General features: G+C 47.3%; 1 protein-coding gene and 1 long non-coding RNA gene across 2 annotated transcripts in view; one reads left to right on the top strand and one right to left on the bottom strand.

Moving 5' to 3' along the window:
- Positions 1 to 15269, bottom strand: part of LOC141978018 (uncharacterized) — a 77228-nt gene that overhangs the window by 27454 nt on the left and 34505 nt on the right. The window lies entirely within an intron of this gene.
- On the top strand, positions 3040 to 15222 carry LOC141978010 (tetraspanin-33-like). Its single transcript, XM_074939867.1, has 8 exons — positions 3040 to 3715; positions 4063 to 4120; positions 5901 to 6025; positions 9456 to 9530; positions 10066 to 10161; positions 10771 to 10911; positions 11578 to 11739; positions 12431 to 15222. Exons 1-8 carry the CDS (start codon positions 3659 to 3661, stop codon positions 12524 to 12526), a joined length of 810 nt encoding a protein of 269 aa, XP_074795968.1. The 5' UTR covers positions 3040 to 3658; the 3' UTR covers positions 12527 to 15222.

The following is a 15269-nucleotide window of genomic DNA, read 5'->3' as shown; positions in this document are numbered from 1 at the left end:
GAAAACAGAAAGAAGCATAAATTCTGGCAACTCAAATGTAAAAGTGTGATCAGGCAGGCCAAAAAAGAATATGAACAGCAAGTAGCAAAATACACACAAACTAACAGCAAAAACATTTTTTAAGTACATCAGAAGCAGGAAGCCTGCCAAATGGACGATCAAGGTGCTAAAGGAGCACTCAAGGAAGACAAGGCTGTTATGGAGAAGCTAAATGAATTCTCTGTATCAGTCTTCACTGCAGAGGATGTGAAGGAGATTCCCAGACCTCAGCCATTTTTTTTAGGTAATCTGAAGAACTGTCCCAGATTGAGGTGTCAGTAGAGGATGTTGTGGAACAAATTGGCAAATTAAACAGTAGTAAGTCACCAGGACTAGATGGTATTCACCCAAGAGTTCCGAAGGAACTCAAATATGAAATTGCAGAACTACTACCTGTGGTATGTAACCTACTGCTTAAATCAGCCTCTGGACCAGATGACTGGAGGGAAGCTAATGTACTGCCTATTTTTTAAAAAGGCTATAGAGGCAATCCTGGCAATTACAGGCTGGTTAGCCTAACTTCAATACCGGGCAAATTGGTTGAAACTATAGTAAAGAACAGAATTATCAGGCACATAGATGAACACAATAAGTTGGGGGAAGAGTCAACATGAATTTTGTAAAGGGAAATTATGCTTCACCAATCTATTCAAATTTTTTGACGGTGTCACCAAGCATGTGGACATAGACATATCCATGTAAATTGCTGGGGTGGAGGTTGTGTTACTGGGTGAGGTGAGCAAGGCCAAGAAATTGTGCCCCAGTTTTCATAATCTTTCTATGGGACTTATCCTATCTCTATGGCTGTACCAAATTCATGTCCATGAAAAATGTGTCACGGACCATGAAATCTGGTCTTTTGTGTACTTTTACCCTATACTATAGAGATTTCATGGGGAAAATCAGTGTTTCTCAAACAAAAGGTCCTGACCCAAATAGGTGGTGCGGGGGGTTGCAAGATTATTGGGGGGGGGGCATGGTATTGCCACCTTTATTTCTGTGCTGTCTTCAGAGCTATGTGGCTGGAGAGCAGTGGCTGCTGGCCAAGTGCCCAGCTCTGAAGGTAGCACCCTGCCAGGATGCCAGGAGCAGCGCAGAAGTAAGGATGGCAATACCATCCTATGCCACCCTTACTTCGGACTTGCTGCCTTCAGAGCTGGGCAGCTAGAGAGTGGCGGCTGCTGGCAGATGGCCCTGCTCTGAAGGCAGCAGCACAGAAGTAAGGGTAGCAATACCATACCATGTCACCCTTACTTCTGCACTGCTCTTGGCAGTGGTGTTCAGAGCTGGGCTCCTGGTTAGCAGCTGCTGCTCTGTGGCTGCTCAGCTCTGAAGGCAGCGCGGCCACCAGCAGCAGCACAGAAGTAAGGGTGGCAATACCAAGACCCGCCCCTACAAAAATCTTACAACCCTCCCCACAACACCATTTTGGGTCAGAACCCCTAAAATTGCAACATCATGACATTTCAGATTTAAATATATGAAATTTATGATTTTTAAAAGTCCATTTTCAAAATGGACCATGAATTTGGTATGCCCTACCTATCTCCTTGTGAAACCGCTGAGCAGACTCTGCTCGTTCCACCTCACAGCCTCTCTCTCACATACACTCTCCCTGGTTCAGACTTCTACAAAACAGCCCAATTTGGGGTTCTTAAGGAGGACAATTAAAATCAAACAAACTTTACAGCCTTGGAGTGGAGAGACATCTGCTCTGTCAGCCTCTTCTAGAGCTCATCTCCCTGGAACCTTTGAGCCAGTCTTGGGATGCCCAATACATCTGCAAATGGCTTCTCAGCAGTACTAAGATTGCCCCCCAGCCCGAGCCTGCTCCAGCACCAGGGACGGCTTCAGGCACCAGCGAAGGAAGCAGGTGCCTGGGGCAGTCAACAGAAAGGGGCGGCACTCCGTCAGGGCGGCACTTCTGGGTCTTCGGCGGCAATTCGGCAGCGGGCCCTGCAGTCCCTCTCTTCCTCTTCGGTGGCACTTTGGCGGCAGCTCAACCAGGCTTGGTTTGGTTTTTTTTCCGTTGCCACTTGGGGCGGCAAAAAAGCTGGAGCCGGCCCTGTCCAGCACCTAGCTGCTCACTTCCCTCCATGAGCCAAGAACTCAGGAGCCCCTGGATGACCCAATTCAGCAGCAGAATGATGAGCCTAAGGAATGGAGACCAGGAATAAGTGAAGGTTCCACGGGTGAAAGTAACTTAAAGGATTTACTGGTACGCCAGCGTCCTGAGCAGGGGCAGGGCCTCGACCAGAAGGGGCGGGTCCTCAACTGGAAGAGACAGGGCCTTTAGTGGCCCGGGCCCTTTAAACCAAGATTTAAAGAGCCAGGGGCTCCGCTGCAGTAGCGGCGGCTGGGAGCCCCAGCCCTTTAAATCACTGCCAGGGCCCCGCCACCGCTACCCCAGGGCTCCGGCAGCAGGGCTCGGGCAGGGATTTAAAGGGCTCAGGGCTCCTGCTGCTGCTACTGCCCCAAGCCCTTTAAATCGCCGCTGGAGCCCCGCTGCTGGAGCCGGCAGAGATTTAAAGGGCCCGGGGCAGCAGCGGCGGCTGGAGCCCTGGGCGCTTTAAATCGCCGCCCGAGCCCTGCTGTTGGAGCCCCGGGGTAGCAGCTGCAGCTGAGGACTCCGGCAGTGATTTAGAGAGCTAGGGGCTCCCGGCCGCCGCTACCGCAGCGGAGCCCCGGGCCCTTTAAATTGCCGACAGAGCCCCGGGGCTCCCGGCCACCTCCGCTACCTGGGGGCTCTGGTAGCAATTTAAAGGGCCCGGGGCTCCAGCTGCTGCTGGGAGCCCCAGGACCTTTAAATCGCTGCCTGGGGAAGCCGGTCTGGTACGGCACACTAGCTCTTGCCAGTATGCCGGACCGAACTGGCTTACTTTCACCTCTGGAAGGTTCCCAGCAATGGAGAGATATGTTTGGTGAGGCGTACAGGCTGGCTCAGTGAGAGGAAGCCCACTCTGGCACCTTTCACTGTGTTTACTTTAAAGGCTGTTTTTAAAAAAAAATTAATTTTAGGAGTCTCTCTCTTTATTCATATGGGGGTGAAGGGTGAGTTCTCGTAGGGTTCCCATTCCAGGTGCCTCTCTCCTCATTCCAGTTGCCAAGCACTCTTCCTTCTCAGTGAGCCCTACCCAAGGAATGAGGGGCTGGGACTCCAGCTCCTAGGAACCTGCCTCTCTGATGCATAGAATCTAGTCTACGCCTGTTTCTTCCTGTCTCCTCTGACATTTCACAGGCAGCTTGGGCAGAATCTCTCTTCAAATGGCTTCTCTTCCTCCTATTCTCAATAACTTGAATGGAAGAATGCTGCCCCACCTCACTGCTGGGCTTCTCCTTGCCTTGGCCTCCTCTTCTTCCAGTGTTTTCTGAGGTCTTCATTTCAGGAGTTTATTTTGCCTAGTCAGCCTGTCCTACTGCAGCTGCAAGAGAGCTGAAAACAGGCAAGTGACTTACACTAGGAAACACGTGGCAAACCTGACTGTACATGTCAGTCTTTTCCCTTTGTGCCTGTAACGCTCCCTAGAGCACATGACCCAGGCACCAAGAATCAGCAGAGAAACAGACTCCACATCTGGGAGAGTGGTATGCTGGCATCAGAGATTCCAGGACGCGAACCATGAGAACAAAACAGCTCATCAAATACACTTTGTTTGTCTCCTGTTACCTTTTCTGGGTGAGTCTGAGCGGGGAAGGGGTTGCCAGGCCCAGGGTGTGGCTGACACTGGACGGGCAGCAAGATCACTGCATGCAGGGAAACCCACTTTCAGAGTCGTCCCAGTGAAGAGTCACTCTGGCCAGTTGTGATATTAGGGCCCTGTGCTGAGGATGTCAGGGTGCAGGTCCCTTGTAAATTGCTAATCTGCCCTTTGGTATCCCTTCATCTGGGCTCCCCTGGGACAGGCTGAGAGACCTGCTTCTCTTCTGTGGATGGGCAAATGTCTCCTGCTCCCAGGATTAGATGCTGTTGGGGATTTTTCCTCTTGCAAAATGATGAGTTTGTCTCTGATTCGTCCTCCCTAGGTAGCCAGTGGGCTCATGGTGGCAGTTGGTATTTATGCCAAACTCTCTAAAGAAGCAAGTAAGTACCATTTCCTGTCCCTCTCTGAGTTACTGTAGCGGGGTGGCTACCCTGCTCCTAAAATAGAAGGGGTTAAAAGCAGTTCTGGAGAGGACTGTGGCTGGGGATGGCTGACTGGGGAAGCAGCCACAGCTGGGCCACGCCCCAATCAGGCCCCCAGCTGGCCTGTATAAAAAGGCTGTGAGCCAGAGGCCCAAGGAGTCTCTCTCTAGGCTGGGAGAGAGTAGGGCTAGCCAGGGTACTGGGGGGGGGGGTGCAGTGCTGGGGAAGGAGCAGGCTGAGTGGGGTGCTCCAGGCTGGCAACTCCCCAGGCTGTAGGGCCTGGCTCAAGGCCCATAGAGGTACTGGAAGGCAACAAGTCCGAACCCCCTTGCCTATGATGAGTGGCCTTTATACTGCAGTCTGCCCCAGGGAGTGGGGGCTTGGTGATGACTGGCAGTAGCCCAGACTGAGGCAAGGTGGGGATAGTGGGTTGGGGGTTTCACAGGAAGGGGAGACCCAGAGGTAGAGTTTGGGGGTGCTGCCAGGGGGCAGAACCCAGAGAAAGGGGCACTGGGGTCTGTGAGGGACATGGGGGCCAGAGCTGTGTGGATCACTAGCCTGCAGAGGGTGCTCTGTGCTGGATAGAGCTAATTCCCCAATGACCCGCAGGAGGCGCTGCAGGAGTGAGTCCACTCCTTTACAGGTTTCAGAGTAGCAGCCGTGTTAGTCTGTATTTGCAAAAAGAAAAGGAGTACTTGTGGCACCTTAGAGACTAACAAATTTATTTGAGCATAAGCTTTCATGAGCTACAGCTCACTTCCACAGATGCATTCAGTGGAAAATACACTGTATTTTCCACTGAATGCATCTGTGGAAGTGAGCTGTAGCTCACGAAAGCTTATGCTCAAATAAATTTGTTAATTTCTAAGGTGCCACAAGTACTCCTTTTTGCTCCTTTACAGTTACCAAACTGGAGTTTAGATAAAGCTAACAAAGTGACTGCAAGGTAATTGTGCAGTCATTGCTCGCTTCCCAGTACCGTGTGGAGATGAGCTTCGTGGCCCATCTCTGACTGGCAGTTTTCAAATAACCCTCCACCATGGTTCCTGTATGTCACTCCCGCAGGGTGTTGCCCAATCCTTTTGATGGATCTACAAGGGTGAGAAGGATTATTAATAACCATGTACATTTGTCATGCCCAAAGACTGCTGAGTGTTCAGCAATAATCAATAAACAAATTAAAAATGGATCAAATAAGGCGGTACAGCCTAATGAATGCCTGAGAACTCTGGAAAGTAAAGGAGGGAGGGGAGCTCAGCTCCTTCCACCAATGCCATGAACCTAAGGCTTTGTTGCCTTGCCCAGTTTCAAGGCTGGGGAATAAACCTCCTAGCACAAATTTCCCCTCCCTTCAATGTGCCATTTGTATTTGCTGAGCACTAGCTATGTGCTTGGTCCTGTACAGACCATAGAGACAAACATGGCCTCTGCCTGGAAGGGTTTACCGTCCAAGGTGACAAATGTGTTCATCAATTAAACATGTGGACCCAGGCCACCTTGTAGTGCAGAACTTTGTTTGGTGAGTGTTTTGTAATCCCAATTGATGAGTGCAGGAAGGAAATGTGTTTCAAGGGGAGGGTTGGGGATTGCCCTGGAAGGCTAGTATGTGGAACTTGTCCAGCTCAATGTTTTTCTGTGAGCTCTGCATCCATTCTTGATACTGCGAAGGGAAGAGGAAGGAGCATGATTTGACTTGCACTAAGTTCTTACTTTGCCTTGTTTTTTCAATCTCTGCCAGGTGCTGTGGATTCGCTCCTCACTGATCCCTCGCTGATCTTGCTCACAGTGGGGATCCTGATGTTTGGCATCACCTTTGTGGGGTGTACAGGAGCCTTGCGTGACCTGCCTGTGCTGCTGAAAATTGTAAGGAGAGGCTAGTGGGATGATTTCTTCTACCTGAAAGGGATCCCTATGCCTTGGGCTGCCCTTACTAGGCAACTTCCCGCCTAAAGAGACTGCCTCAAAGAATGGAGTGTGAACCTGCTCCACCTGCATTAGGAGATCAATTTTTGTCAGTCCCTTAAGTGGATGCTGAAGGGGAGCACTGGAAGTACTAGCATGTTACTGAGCTAGTGGGAAAATAGCTCCCCAACTGCCTGAACAGCAAGGAGAGAGAAAAAAATCAGTGAATTCCTGACCACACTAAAGCCATCTTTCAGAGTAGCAGCCGTGTTAGTCTGTATGCGCAAAAAGAAAAGGAGTACTAGTGGCACCTTAGAGACTAACCAATTTATTTGAGCATAAGCTTTCGTGAGCTACAGCTCACTTCATCGGATGCAGTGAGCTGTAGCTCACGAAAGCTTATGCTCAAATAAATTGGTTAGTCTCTAAGGTGCCACTAGTACTCCTTTTCTTTTTACTAAAGCCATCGTGACTCATAACTTCTGCTCCTCACCTGTCCCTTTGGTTGCACATCCAAGCAAAAAGATCTGGTGGCTTGTGCCAGTTGTGTCACCTTTTTAATGTGGCCTGTTTTTCATATTTGCACCAACATTTTGCCATTTACACTATTTGTCCCAAGTTGAAGGGTTGTTTGTAATATTTGTCCATCAGAATCCACAGTTGTTGCCTTTATGTGAATTTTGCAGAGACTTTGCAAATGTAACATTCCTCCAGGTGTTATGAGGTTATCTTGGGGATAATTTCAGTGTGGAGTATCTTGAGGCACAGACATGCTACAGCAGTGCAATGCAAGAAAGTGTGTATGATATGTTTGGAGACTGCATGTTTCTTGTAGCTAATGGAATCCAATGTGGCTGGAAGAGGTTTAGAGTGTGTTCTTTTCATTTGCAAATAACAGAAATTCCCTCTTGACAGGATTTAACATGTCCCAGTAATACAAAAGGAAAGGTTCCTTCTCAGGTGTCAACTAATGTTTATCACTATAGCTGGGTAAATACTGGCCCCCTCCAATGTCTTGGAATATGGGCTTCAATTTTAAAATACACTGGCTTTGATGTCCTTGTGCGTTTCTGAGCTGACCTTCTGAGCCCTCAAGTTGCGCTCAGCAACATTTGGGTGAACAAATTTCAGAATGGCCTGTGTAAAAATCTGTGTAGGAAGAGCGCTCCATAAGAGTTATATTTATGCAATTGGAGAATAGAAACAATCCCATCTGCCTTATGTGACCACACTCAACTGAATTTTGAGTGCTGAGAATCAAATGCACAGACTCAACATGATAAATCTACAGAGTAAAAAAAAATTTTCACAACTTGTCAAATAAACGTGAGGAAATTGCTGACTGCAGCAAAGCAGCAAAAACTCACCAAAGAAATTGTTTGCTAACTCAAAGAATTCATTTCCCTGTGCTGGTTCCTGTGCCGGAGACTTAACCATGCTAATGAAAAGATGGCATTTAAACTAGACTGGACAAAACACTAGAGACTAGACTGTAGGGAACAACAACCAGCCCCAGTGATGGGCTAACAACACTTGGCAAATACCTAGCACTTTGCAACTTCAAAGCACAGCCAGGAGGTGAGTGTTATTAGCTGACCTCATAGGTCTTTTCCATCCCTAATTGTTGAGATTCCATGAGAGACACTCAGACAAGGCTCCTTCCAAGCAGCTAACATGGATTTATGGCTCATTACAACAATCTAACCTAAAAAAACTAGCCTTTTGTCCTATGATAGCAAAGGTGTTAACTGCCCACTTCTCCTTGAATGACCTCTTTCATGCATCCGATGAAGTGAGCTGTAGCTCACGAAAGCTCATGCTCAAATAAATTGGTTAGTCTCCAAGGTGCCACAAGTACTCCTTTTCTTTTGCGAATGCAGACTAACATGGCTGCTACTCTGAAACCTCTTACAACATGTAATTCCTTATGCTAAACAACCTGTTCCACCTTGTATTTAGCTGTGACACTCTGAGTACATTTCCCAGTCATGAAGAAGAGCTCTGTGTAAGCTCAAACTCGTCTCTTTCACCAGTAGAAGTTGGTCCAATAAAAGATATTACCTCACCCACCTTGTTGGGGCCGACACAGCTACAACATTACAAAAAGCAGCTAATAGGGCAGTCACAATGGCAGCAAGGTCAGGGTATGTCTCCCAGCCTAGGTTGACAGATCTGGGTGAAAAAAGAACAGGAGGACTTGTGGCACCTTAGAGACTAACCAATTTATTTGAGCATGAGCTTTCGTGAGCTACAGCTGACAAAAGCTTATGCTCAAATAAATTGGTTAGTCTCTAAGGTGCCACAAGTCCTCCTTTTCTTTTTGCGGATACAGACTAACACGGCTGCTACTCTGAGATCCGGGTGAGCAGAACTTGCACTGGAGGCCGAGCAACTTCAAAGTGCTGTCTCTAACACTACCTTTAAAACACGAGTGCAAGCCCCATTAGCCCTAATCTGGGCTGGGAGGCGTGCTCCAAATGCTGACCTGCCTGTGCAGTCAGTGCCTGTCCCAGTAGCACAGGCAATCTCAGCTCCATCACCAGTGCTATAGCAGAGGCAGTGGGCCATTCTTGTCTGAAACATTCTAATCATTTCCTTCTAGCCTCACATGCAAATGAAGCATGGAGGCTTGTGGGAAATTCTGTTCTCAGCCATGCTATATTCCTCAACTGGGACTTGTAGGCAGGGGACTTGACTCTCCAGTACATTCGGGTAGTGATATTTACCAGCAGTACTACCGTTAAGCCATGATGGGGAACCCTGCCTTGTAATAACACTGGTACCCAGGTGGTTGCCTGGAAGTTCTCGCATTCAGCCCTCCTGCTGCAAGGAGGGCTGGGACCTGGAACAATAGCAGTGTAGTGCAGGCAGGAGACAGCCTTCTATGCATAAATAATCAGGCCTGGTCTCTCCAAGGGGCTGGTCACTTAACCTATTCCCCTGCTCAGCCAGGTCTTGGGCTTGTCCCCTGTGCTCTCTGCAGTGTTTCAGCTGCTGCGTCCTCTTGTAGAATCTGGAACTAGATTTTCCAAGCCTTCCTGTACAGGGTGCAGCTCTGGAGTTTCCAGGGATTGTCTTGTGTGTAACAGGTCCTAAGCAGGCCCCAGTGCCTTGGGGGCCCCCAAGATAAGGTATTACTGAATGGGAAATGCTGATTTATTGCACTGACAGCTGACTTCCTCTGGACTGTTGGAGGTGGAGGATGGTATCATTGGTGCTCTGGGCATCAGTATTAACACACATACACAGCAGGGTGAATGTACATGACACGTCATAGACACGGCCCCAGCCCCACAGAGCTCTTGCTCTAAGGGCTCTTGCATCGATGCTGGCAGGGGGGAACTGGTTGCTCTACACGTTGTTCTGATGATCTCACCCCTTCATTTTTCAGTTTGCTTGGATTTTACTGATCAGTCTCATTCTCCAGATCGTGGCTGCTGTCCTGGGATTTCTCTTCTCTGGCATGGTAACTGCACAGTTAACTCCAGAGCTGGCTGACACTTTGCTGAATTAGACGGTTGCATTTGGCAGCATAGTTGCATGAGCACAGATCTAGAAGTCAGCAGCACCCTATGTAGCCTTGGGCAAGTCTCTTCCCCTCCCTGCCTCAGTTTCCCCTCTGGAAGATGGGAACATTAATACTTCCTCTATCTACCTGACTGTGAGGTTGTCAAGATTAATCAGTTAACATCTGAATGCATACTGTAGTGTGCTATATAAATGCAGAGTATTTATACTCTGGCTGCCAACAGAAATGCAGATCAACCTTCTTCATCTGCATTTTTTGGGAGGTGAACAGGGAAAATGGCAGCCACTTGGGTTTAACTTGCATTTGTCCGTGTGACATGCTCAGGTTAGGGGTACCTCGGAGTCAGAGGCCAGATGCCACAGAGACAAGACTTGGGCCCAAAGTGCAGGAAATTGAAAACAAGGGGAGCTTCTGCAAGTCAATGAATCTGCCTGGTAGATGCTGACAACTGCACTGTCTGTGTGTGTTGCAGGTGTTGGAGAAAGCAGCATTTCTGATGGGAAAAGCTATCTCTGGTTATAGGAATGACCTAGATTTACAGAACCTTATTGATTATATACAGAAAAAGGTAATTTAATAACACCTCTCAAATTTGTATCATGCTTTGCTGTTTAACTATTTCAGTGAAGGCAAATGGCCAAACAGACCCTGTCTCAGATCCTCAGTCAGTGCTGGGATCTCAGTGCCAGCCTTAGACCCTCACATACACATGGAGCCTAAAGCCAGGTCCCTGATAGCCAGCTTCTCATTGTCTTGCCAGGCCCTGTGCTCAAGTCAGTGTTTCCTCCACTCCTCACACCACAGAAAGGAGAATGGTCTCCACTTATTTTTTGTGTCCATGGCAGCAGCTGTAACTTTCACCAGGGCACATGGGAACAGGGTGAAATTTCACTATGGGCCAATTTAGGGAAACTCCCCATTTTTGCTCCCTGTTTGCACTACAAAACACAGTTGCTTCTCCCCTCCCCAACTGGATTGCTAAAGTCCCTGAAAGTCTCAGGATCTACCTGTGAATACCCATTAGAGAGATAAGAGATAGATGGTTGTCACCCATGTCTCAGAGTCACTTATCTCAGAGCTATTCTCAGAACTTCTGTCTGTACAGCCCCATGCACACTTGGGCCGTGTGTAAACAAGCAGCTACCCCAGGGTCCTCCTTTCTGTTTCACTCTCTCAGTTCGAGTGCTGTGGGGTGCATTCCTACAAGGACTGGTCTCAGAATATTTACTTTGAGTGCCAAGACTCTAACCCCAGTCTGGAACGCTGTGCTGTGCCTTTCTCCTGCTGCATCCAGAAGGATAAAAAGGCAGCCATTACTGTAAGTCAAATCTGGCCACATTTTTATGGTTAAAATTTTTTTCTTGAGGTTTCTATTTTAAAAAATCTCCATTGCAGCACATGGTTGGGAACTAAGGGCACACATTAAAATAAAGCCAAAGAGATCAAGTAGGAAAGTATCAGAGGTACTTTGCATTTATATAACGTTTCATGTCAGGATCTCAATGCAGTTTGCAAGGTCAGGTCAGTATCATTATCCGCCCTGGGTTAAGGAAACTGAGACACAGAAAGGCAATGTGAATTTACTTAGAATATACAGTGAGTCTATGGAAGAGACGCAAACAGAACCCACATCTCCCAATTCCAAATCCCTTATTCTAACCACTTAACATGGTGCCTGTTTGTAACATAGCTGGCTAGATCACTAAGAACAAAGCAGCGTTCTGTTCTGGTTCTTTGATTGGGCCCATCACTATGTATCAGAATCATAGGACTGGAAGGGACCTCGAGAGGCCATCTAGTCCAGTCCCCTGCACTCATGGCAGGACTAAGTATTAGCTAGACCATCCCTGATAAGTGTTTGTATCAGGACACCTGTCCCCTCCCTCTCCTCTCAGGGTCAGGCATGCAGTGACTACTTCAGGGGGGAAAGAACAGATCCTGTTCCTCACTCACTAAACTCTTGCTGACTCTTCTCTCCCTGCAGAGTGTTCTCAACAGCATGTGTGGCTATGGGACCCAGAACCTGAGATCATGGAAAGCAGAAAGTCTGATATACACTGAGGGCTGCTTGGAAAAGATTGTTGGCTGGGGGCAGAGAAACCTGCTGCTTGTTGCAGGGCTAGCAATAGGACTGTTTTTCTTGGAGGTAACTGAGGCTGTAACAGCGTTAAGACTATGTCTGTACTAGAAAAGTGCATCAGTTTAATTAAATCCATTAAAAACTAATTGAGTAAACCAGTGCAAACTCTCAAGAGTAATGCACTTAAACTGATTTAAGCTAAATTAACATAAGCAAAGGTTAAGCTGGTAACTTACAAATGCAAGCTAAACTAATATCACGCATGTTGATGCAACCTACCTACATGTATAGAAGTGCATCTATATTAAGAGTTTGCATTGATTTAAATTGATTTTGAAATAAATGTGGTTAAACCATTGCATTTTTCTAGCATAAACAAAGCCAAGAATCTGCTTGGCTAGCTCTGCTGTGAATGATAACCACACCCTTCCGGCCAAAGTTTTCAATCTTGGGTGGCTAATGTTAACACCTAAATCCATAGTCAGATATACAGTACTAATAATATAGTGACATATGAACAATAATGCTTAGGCACCTAAACAAGCAGCCTGATTTTCACAGGTGCTTAACTCCTGCAGCAACCATGAAAGTCAGTGGGGGACACAGTTCTTGGTACCAGAACCTTGGGTTTTGTCTAGACGGTAAATTACAGGATTTTGTGGTCCCTTCCCTGGCATTTCCCCTGCTCTAAGACCTCAGGGATGTTGCTTTCAGGTGTTAATGAATCCAGCCCTAGTGACTTCCTTTTCCCTTCCAGATTCTCGTGTTTTCCATGGCCGTGATGCTCATTTACCAGATCGACCTGATCATACAGAAACGGAAAAGCACAAGGAGGAGAGGCCCCGAGAAATAAGTCTGTTACTCCCATCAAGAGCCCAGCATGGTCTCTGTTGCCACTGGTGTGAGCTGCGGAGAAGGAACGAACTGAGATCTCAGACAAAACACTGTGAATACCCCAGAGGGTGCCAGGGCCCATGCCCCAGGTGAATAAACAGACAGTGGAAAGCATTTTCTGTGCATATGCTGCTTGGAAAGGGCCCTTGCTGCCTGGTGGGTCTCTCTCTCCCTCCTCCCCCCCTGTTTTATTACCATGGACATATTCACAAAACCAGATCTTTCTTTTCTGAGATTCCTGATGCTTATTCTCCATCTGTGGTCACAGTCCTCTGGTTGCTTTAGCAATCACTTTGGAGGACAGGGTTACAATTGAAAAGAAACTGGACAAATTGGAGAATTGGTCGAAAATCAACAAGGTGAAAGTCAGTAAAGACAAGTGCAAAGTACTACACTTGGGAAGAAAAATGTCAAATGCATAACTACAAAATGGGGAATAACTGGTTAGGTGTTGGTGCTGCTGAAAAGGATCTGGGGGTTATAGCAAATCACAAATTGAACATGAGCCAACAATGTGATGCAGTTGCAAAAAATGCTAATATCATTTTGGGGTATTGTAATAGAGTCCCCAGAGGGCCAGGTGGGTAGCCCACCAAGTTTCCAGCCTTGCCTCCCTTCAGGAGGGCCTTTCAGTCCAGTTCCTAATCCTTGTATGGATGGGGCTTAGCTTTATCTCAGGCTCTTTAATGTTCTTGCCCTCTCCTTACTAGAGGGGGAGTGGGGTGGAAATGAGCCGTACACCCCTCCTGCAGCAAGGGCAGTTGGAAGGGGAGCCAGGTCCCTCCCACTCCACCAGGCTCTTACCCAGGGTCCTATGAGTGCCAACAGTGTCAAGCACCCTGGAATGCCCTCCAATTTGCTCCTGGGTCACTTCCTACCATCCATCTCCCCACATGCCTCCAAGTCCTATATAAGATAACAAAAGAAAATGAAAAGACAACTAAACCTTCAGCCCAAACTTGGCTCAGCAGGTAGTCTTATTCCTCACAGGGAGGCTGCTTTGGCACCCTTGTTCAGGAGCCCACAGGGTAGGTCTGTCTTCCTCCCCAGCCTCCCTCTTCTGAACTAAGTTGCTCTCAAGTTTTAAGGTGCCTCTCCAGTTAGAGCATGCTCTGCAGGTCTGGAGTGGTGGTGCTTCCTTTAACCCCTTCAGGCCTAGTGTGGGCTTTGTACACTGCATCACAGGTACATTAACAGGAGTGTTGTTTGTAAGACACAGGAGGTAATTGTCCCATTCTATTCAGCACTGGTGAGGCCCCAGCTGGAGTACTGTGTCTAATTCTGGGTGCCACACTGTAGGAAAGATGTGGATAAATTGGAGAAAGTCCACAGAAGAGCAACAAAAATGATAAAAGGTTTAATATATCTGACTTATGAGGAAAAGTTTTAAAAAACTGGGTATGTTTAGTCTTGAGAAAGATGGCAGAGGGGGATCTGATAACAGTCTTCTAATGTGTTAAGGGCTGTTATAAAGAGAATGGTGATCAACTGTTCTCCATGTCCACTGAAGGTAGGACAAGAAGAAATGGGCTTAATCTGCAGCCAGGGAGATATTAGGGAAAACTTTCTAACTATAAAGATAGTTAAGCTCTGGAGCAGGCTTCCAAGGGAAGTAGTGGAATCCCCGTCATTGCAGGTTTTTAAGAACAGGTTGGACAAATGCCCATCAGGGATGGGCTAGCTTTACCTGGTCCCCCCTCAGTTCAAGGGGCTGGACTAGAAGACCTCTAAAGGTCCTTTTCAGGTCTACATTTCTATGATTGTGATAGCACACACAGGGGGCTTTGATCACAGCGAGGCGATTAGCAATTGCTGCGGAGAAATTGTGAAGCTGTTTACAAGTACCAGTCTCTTGTAATAACTAATGGGGAATGTGCCAAAGGGATGGAATTGTTTCATAATAAAGATTTCTCCCATTTTCCATGAGGTGCCAGTTCTTTGGAGTTTTAAAGCCACAAAGTCCCTGTCATGGAGGCCACTGGCTAGTACAGTCCCTGGGGGATTTGTATCACAGGCTCTGTGTTCGGCTATATTTGCATGTACTGTAACTATTCAAGTTATTGCCAGGAATGCTTTCTTGAAGCGCTGAACCTTTAGGATTGTTGGTTTTTTTTTGTCATGGTGCTAAAGGGTCCAATCATGTTAAGGGGTCCAATCTGAGCATCCAGCTCCCATTCACTGAGCACTCCTGAGCTTATATGATCACAAACCCAAACTTTTTTGGGGGGGAGGGCGATGGAACCAAACACACATTTGCACCTAAAACTATCAGTTTCCTTCAGCAGCAATGGCAACTTTCCAGGCTCAAGAAAATTTGGGAGCCTCTATTGGGTGATGCAGCCACAGACTGAGAACTTCTAGCTGGCAATTGTTGGAAATATGACACATTTGCTTGGAGTGAAGGAGTCTGTTTGCTGCTAACTCCAGCTGGTGAGAATTTATTGGCAGGGCATTTTCCTCCTCACTGTACCTCATGTACTGTAGAAATGTGCAATTCGGAGTGACCCTGTGCAAGGCCAGTTCTCTCACAGTCTGACAAGTATGTGAACAAGCCAATTGCATTCTGTACAGTGTAATCCAAACTGTAAGAATCATCTTGTGCCACTGGAGTCCAGCTGTCATATCACTTTCCAAAATAAAATCATTATTTTTTTCCTGGTCATTGTTGACACTGCGTGGTCAGTCAGTTCTTGCACAATATT

The sequence above is a fragment of the Natator depressus genome, chromosome 25, assembly GCF_965152275.1.
Source record: "Natator depressus isolate rNatDep1 chromosome 25, rNatDep2.hap1, whole genome shotgun sequence".
NCBI lineage: Eukaryota > Metazoa > Chordata > Testudines > Cheloniidae > Natator > Natator depressus.
This window is presented reverse-complemented; position numbering and strand designations above follow the sequence as displayed.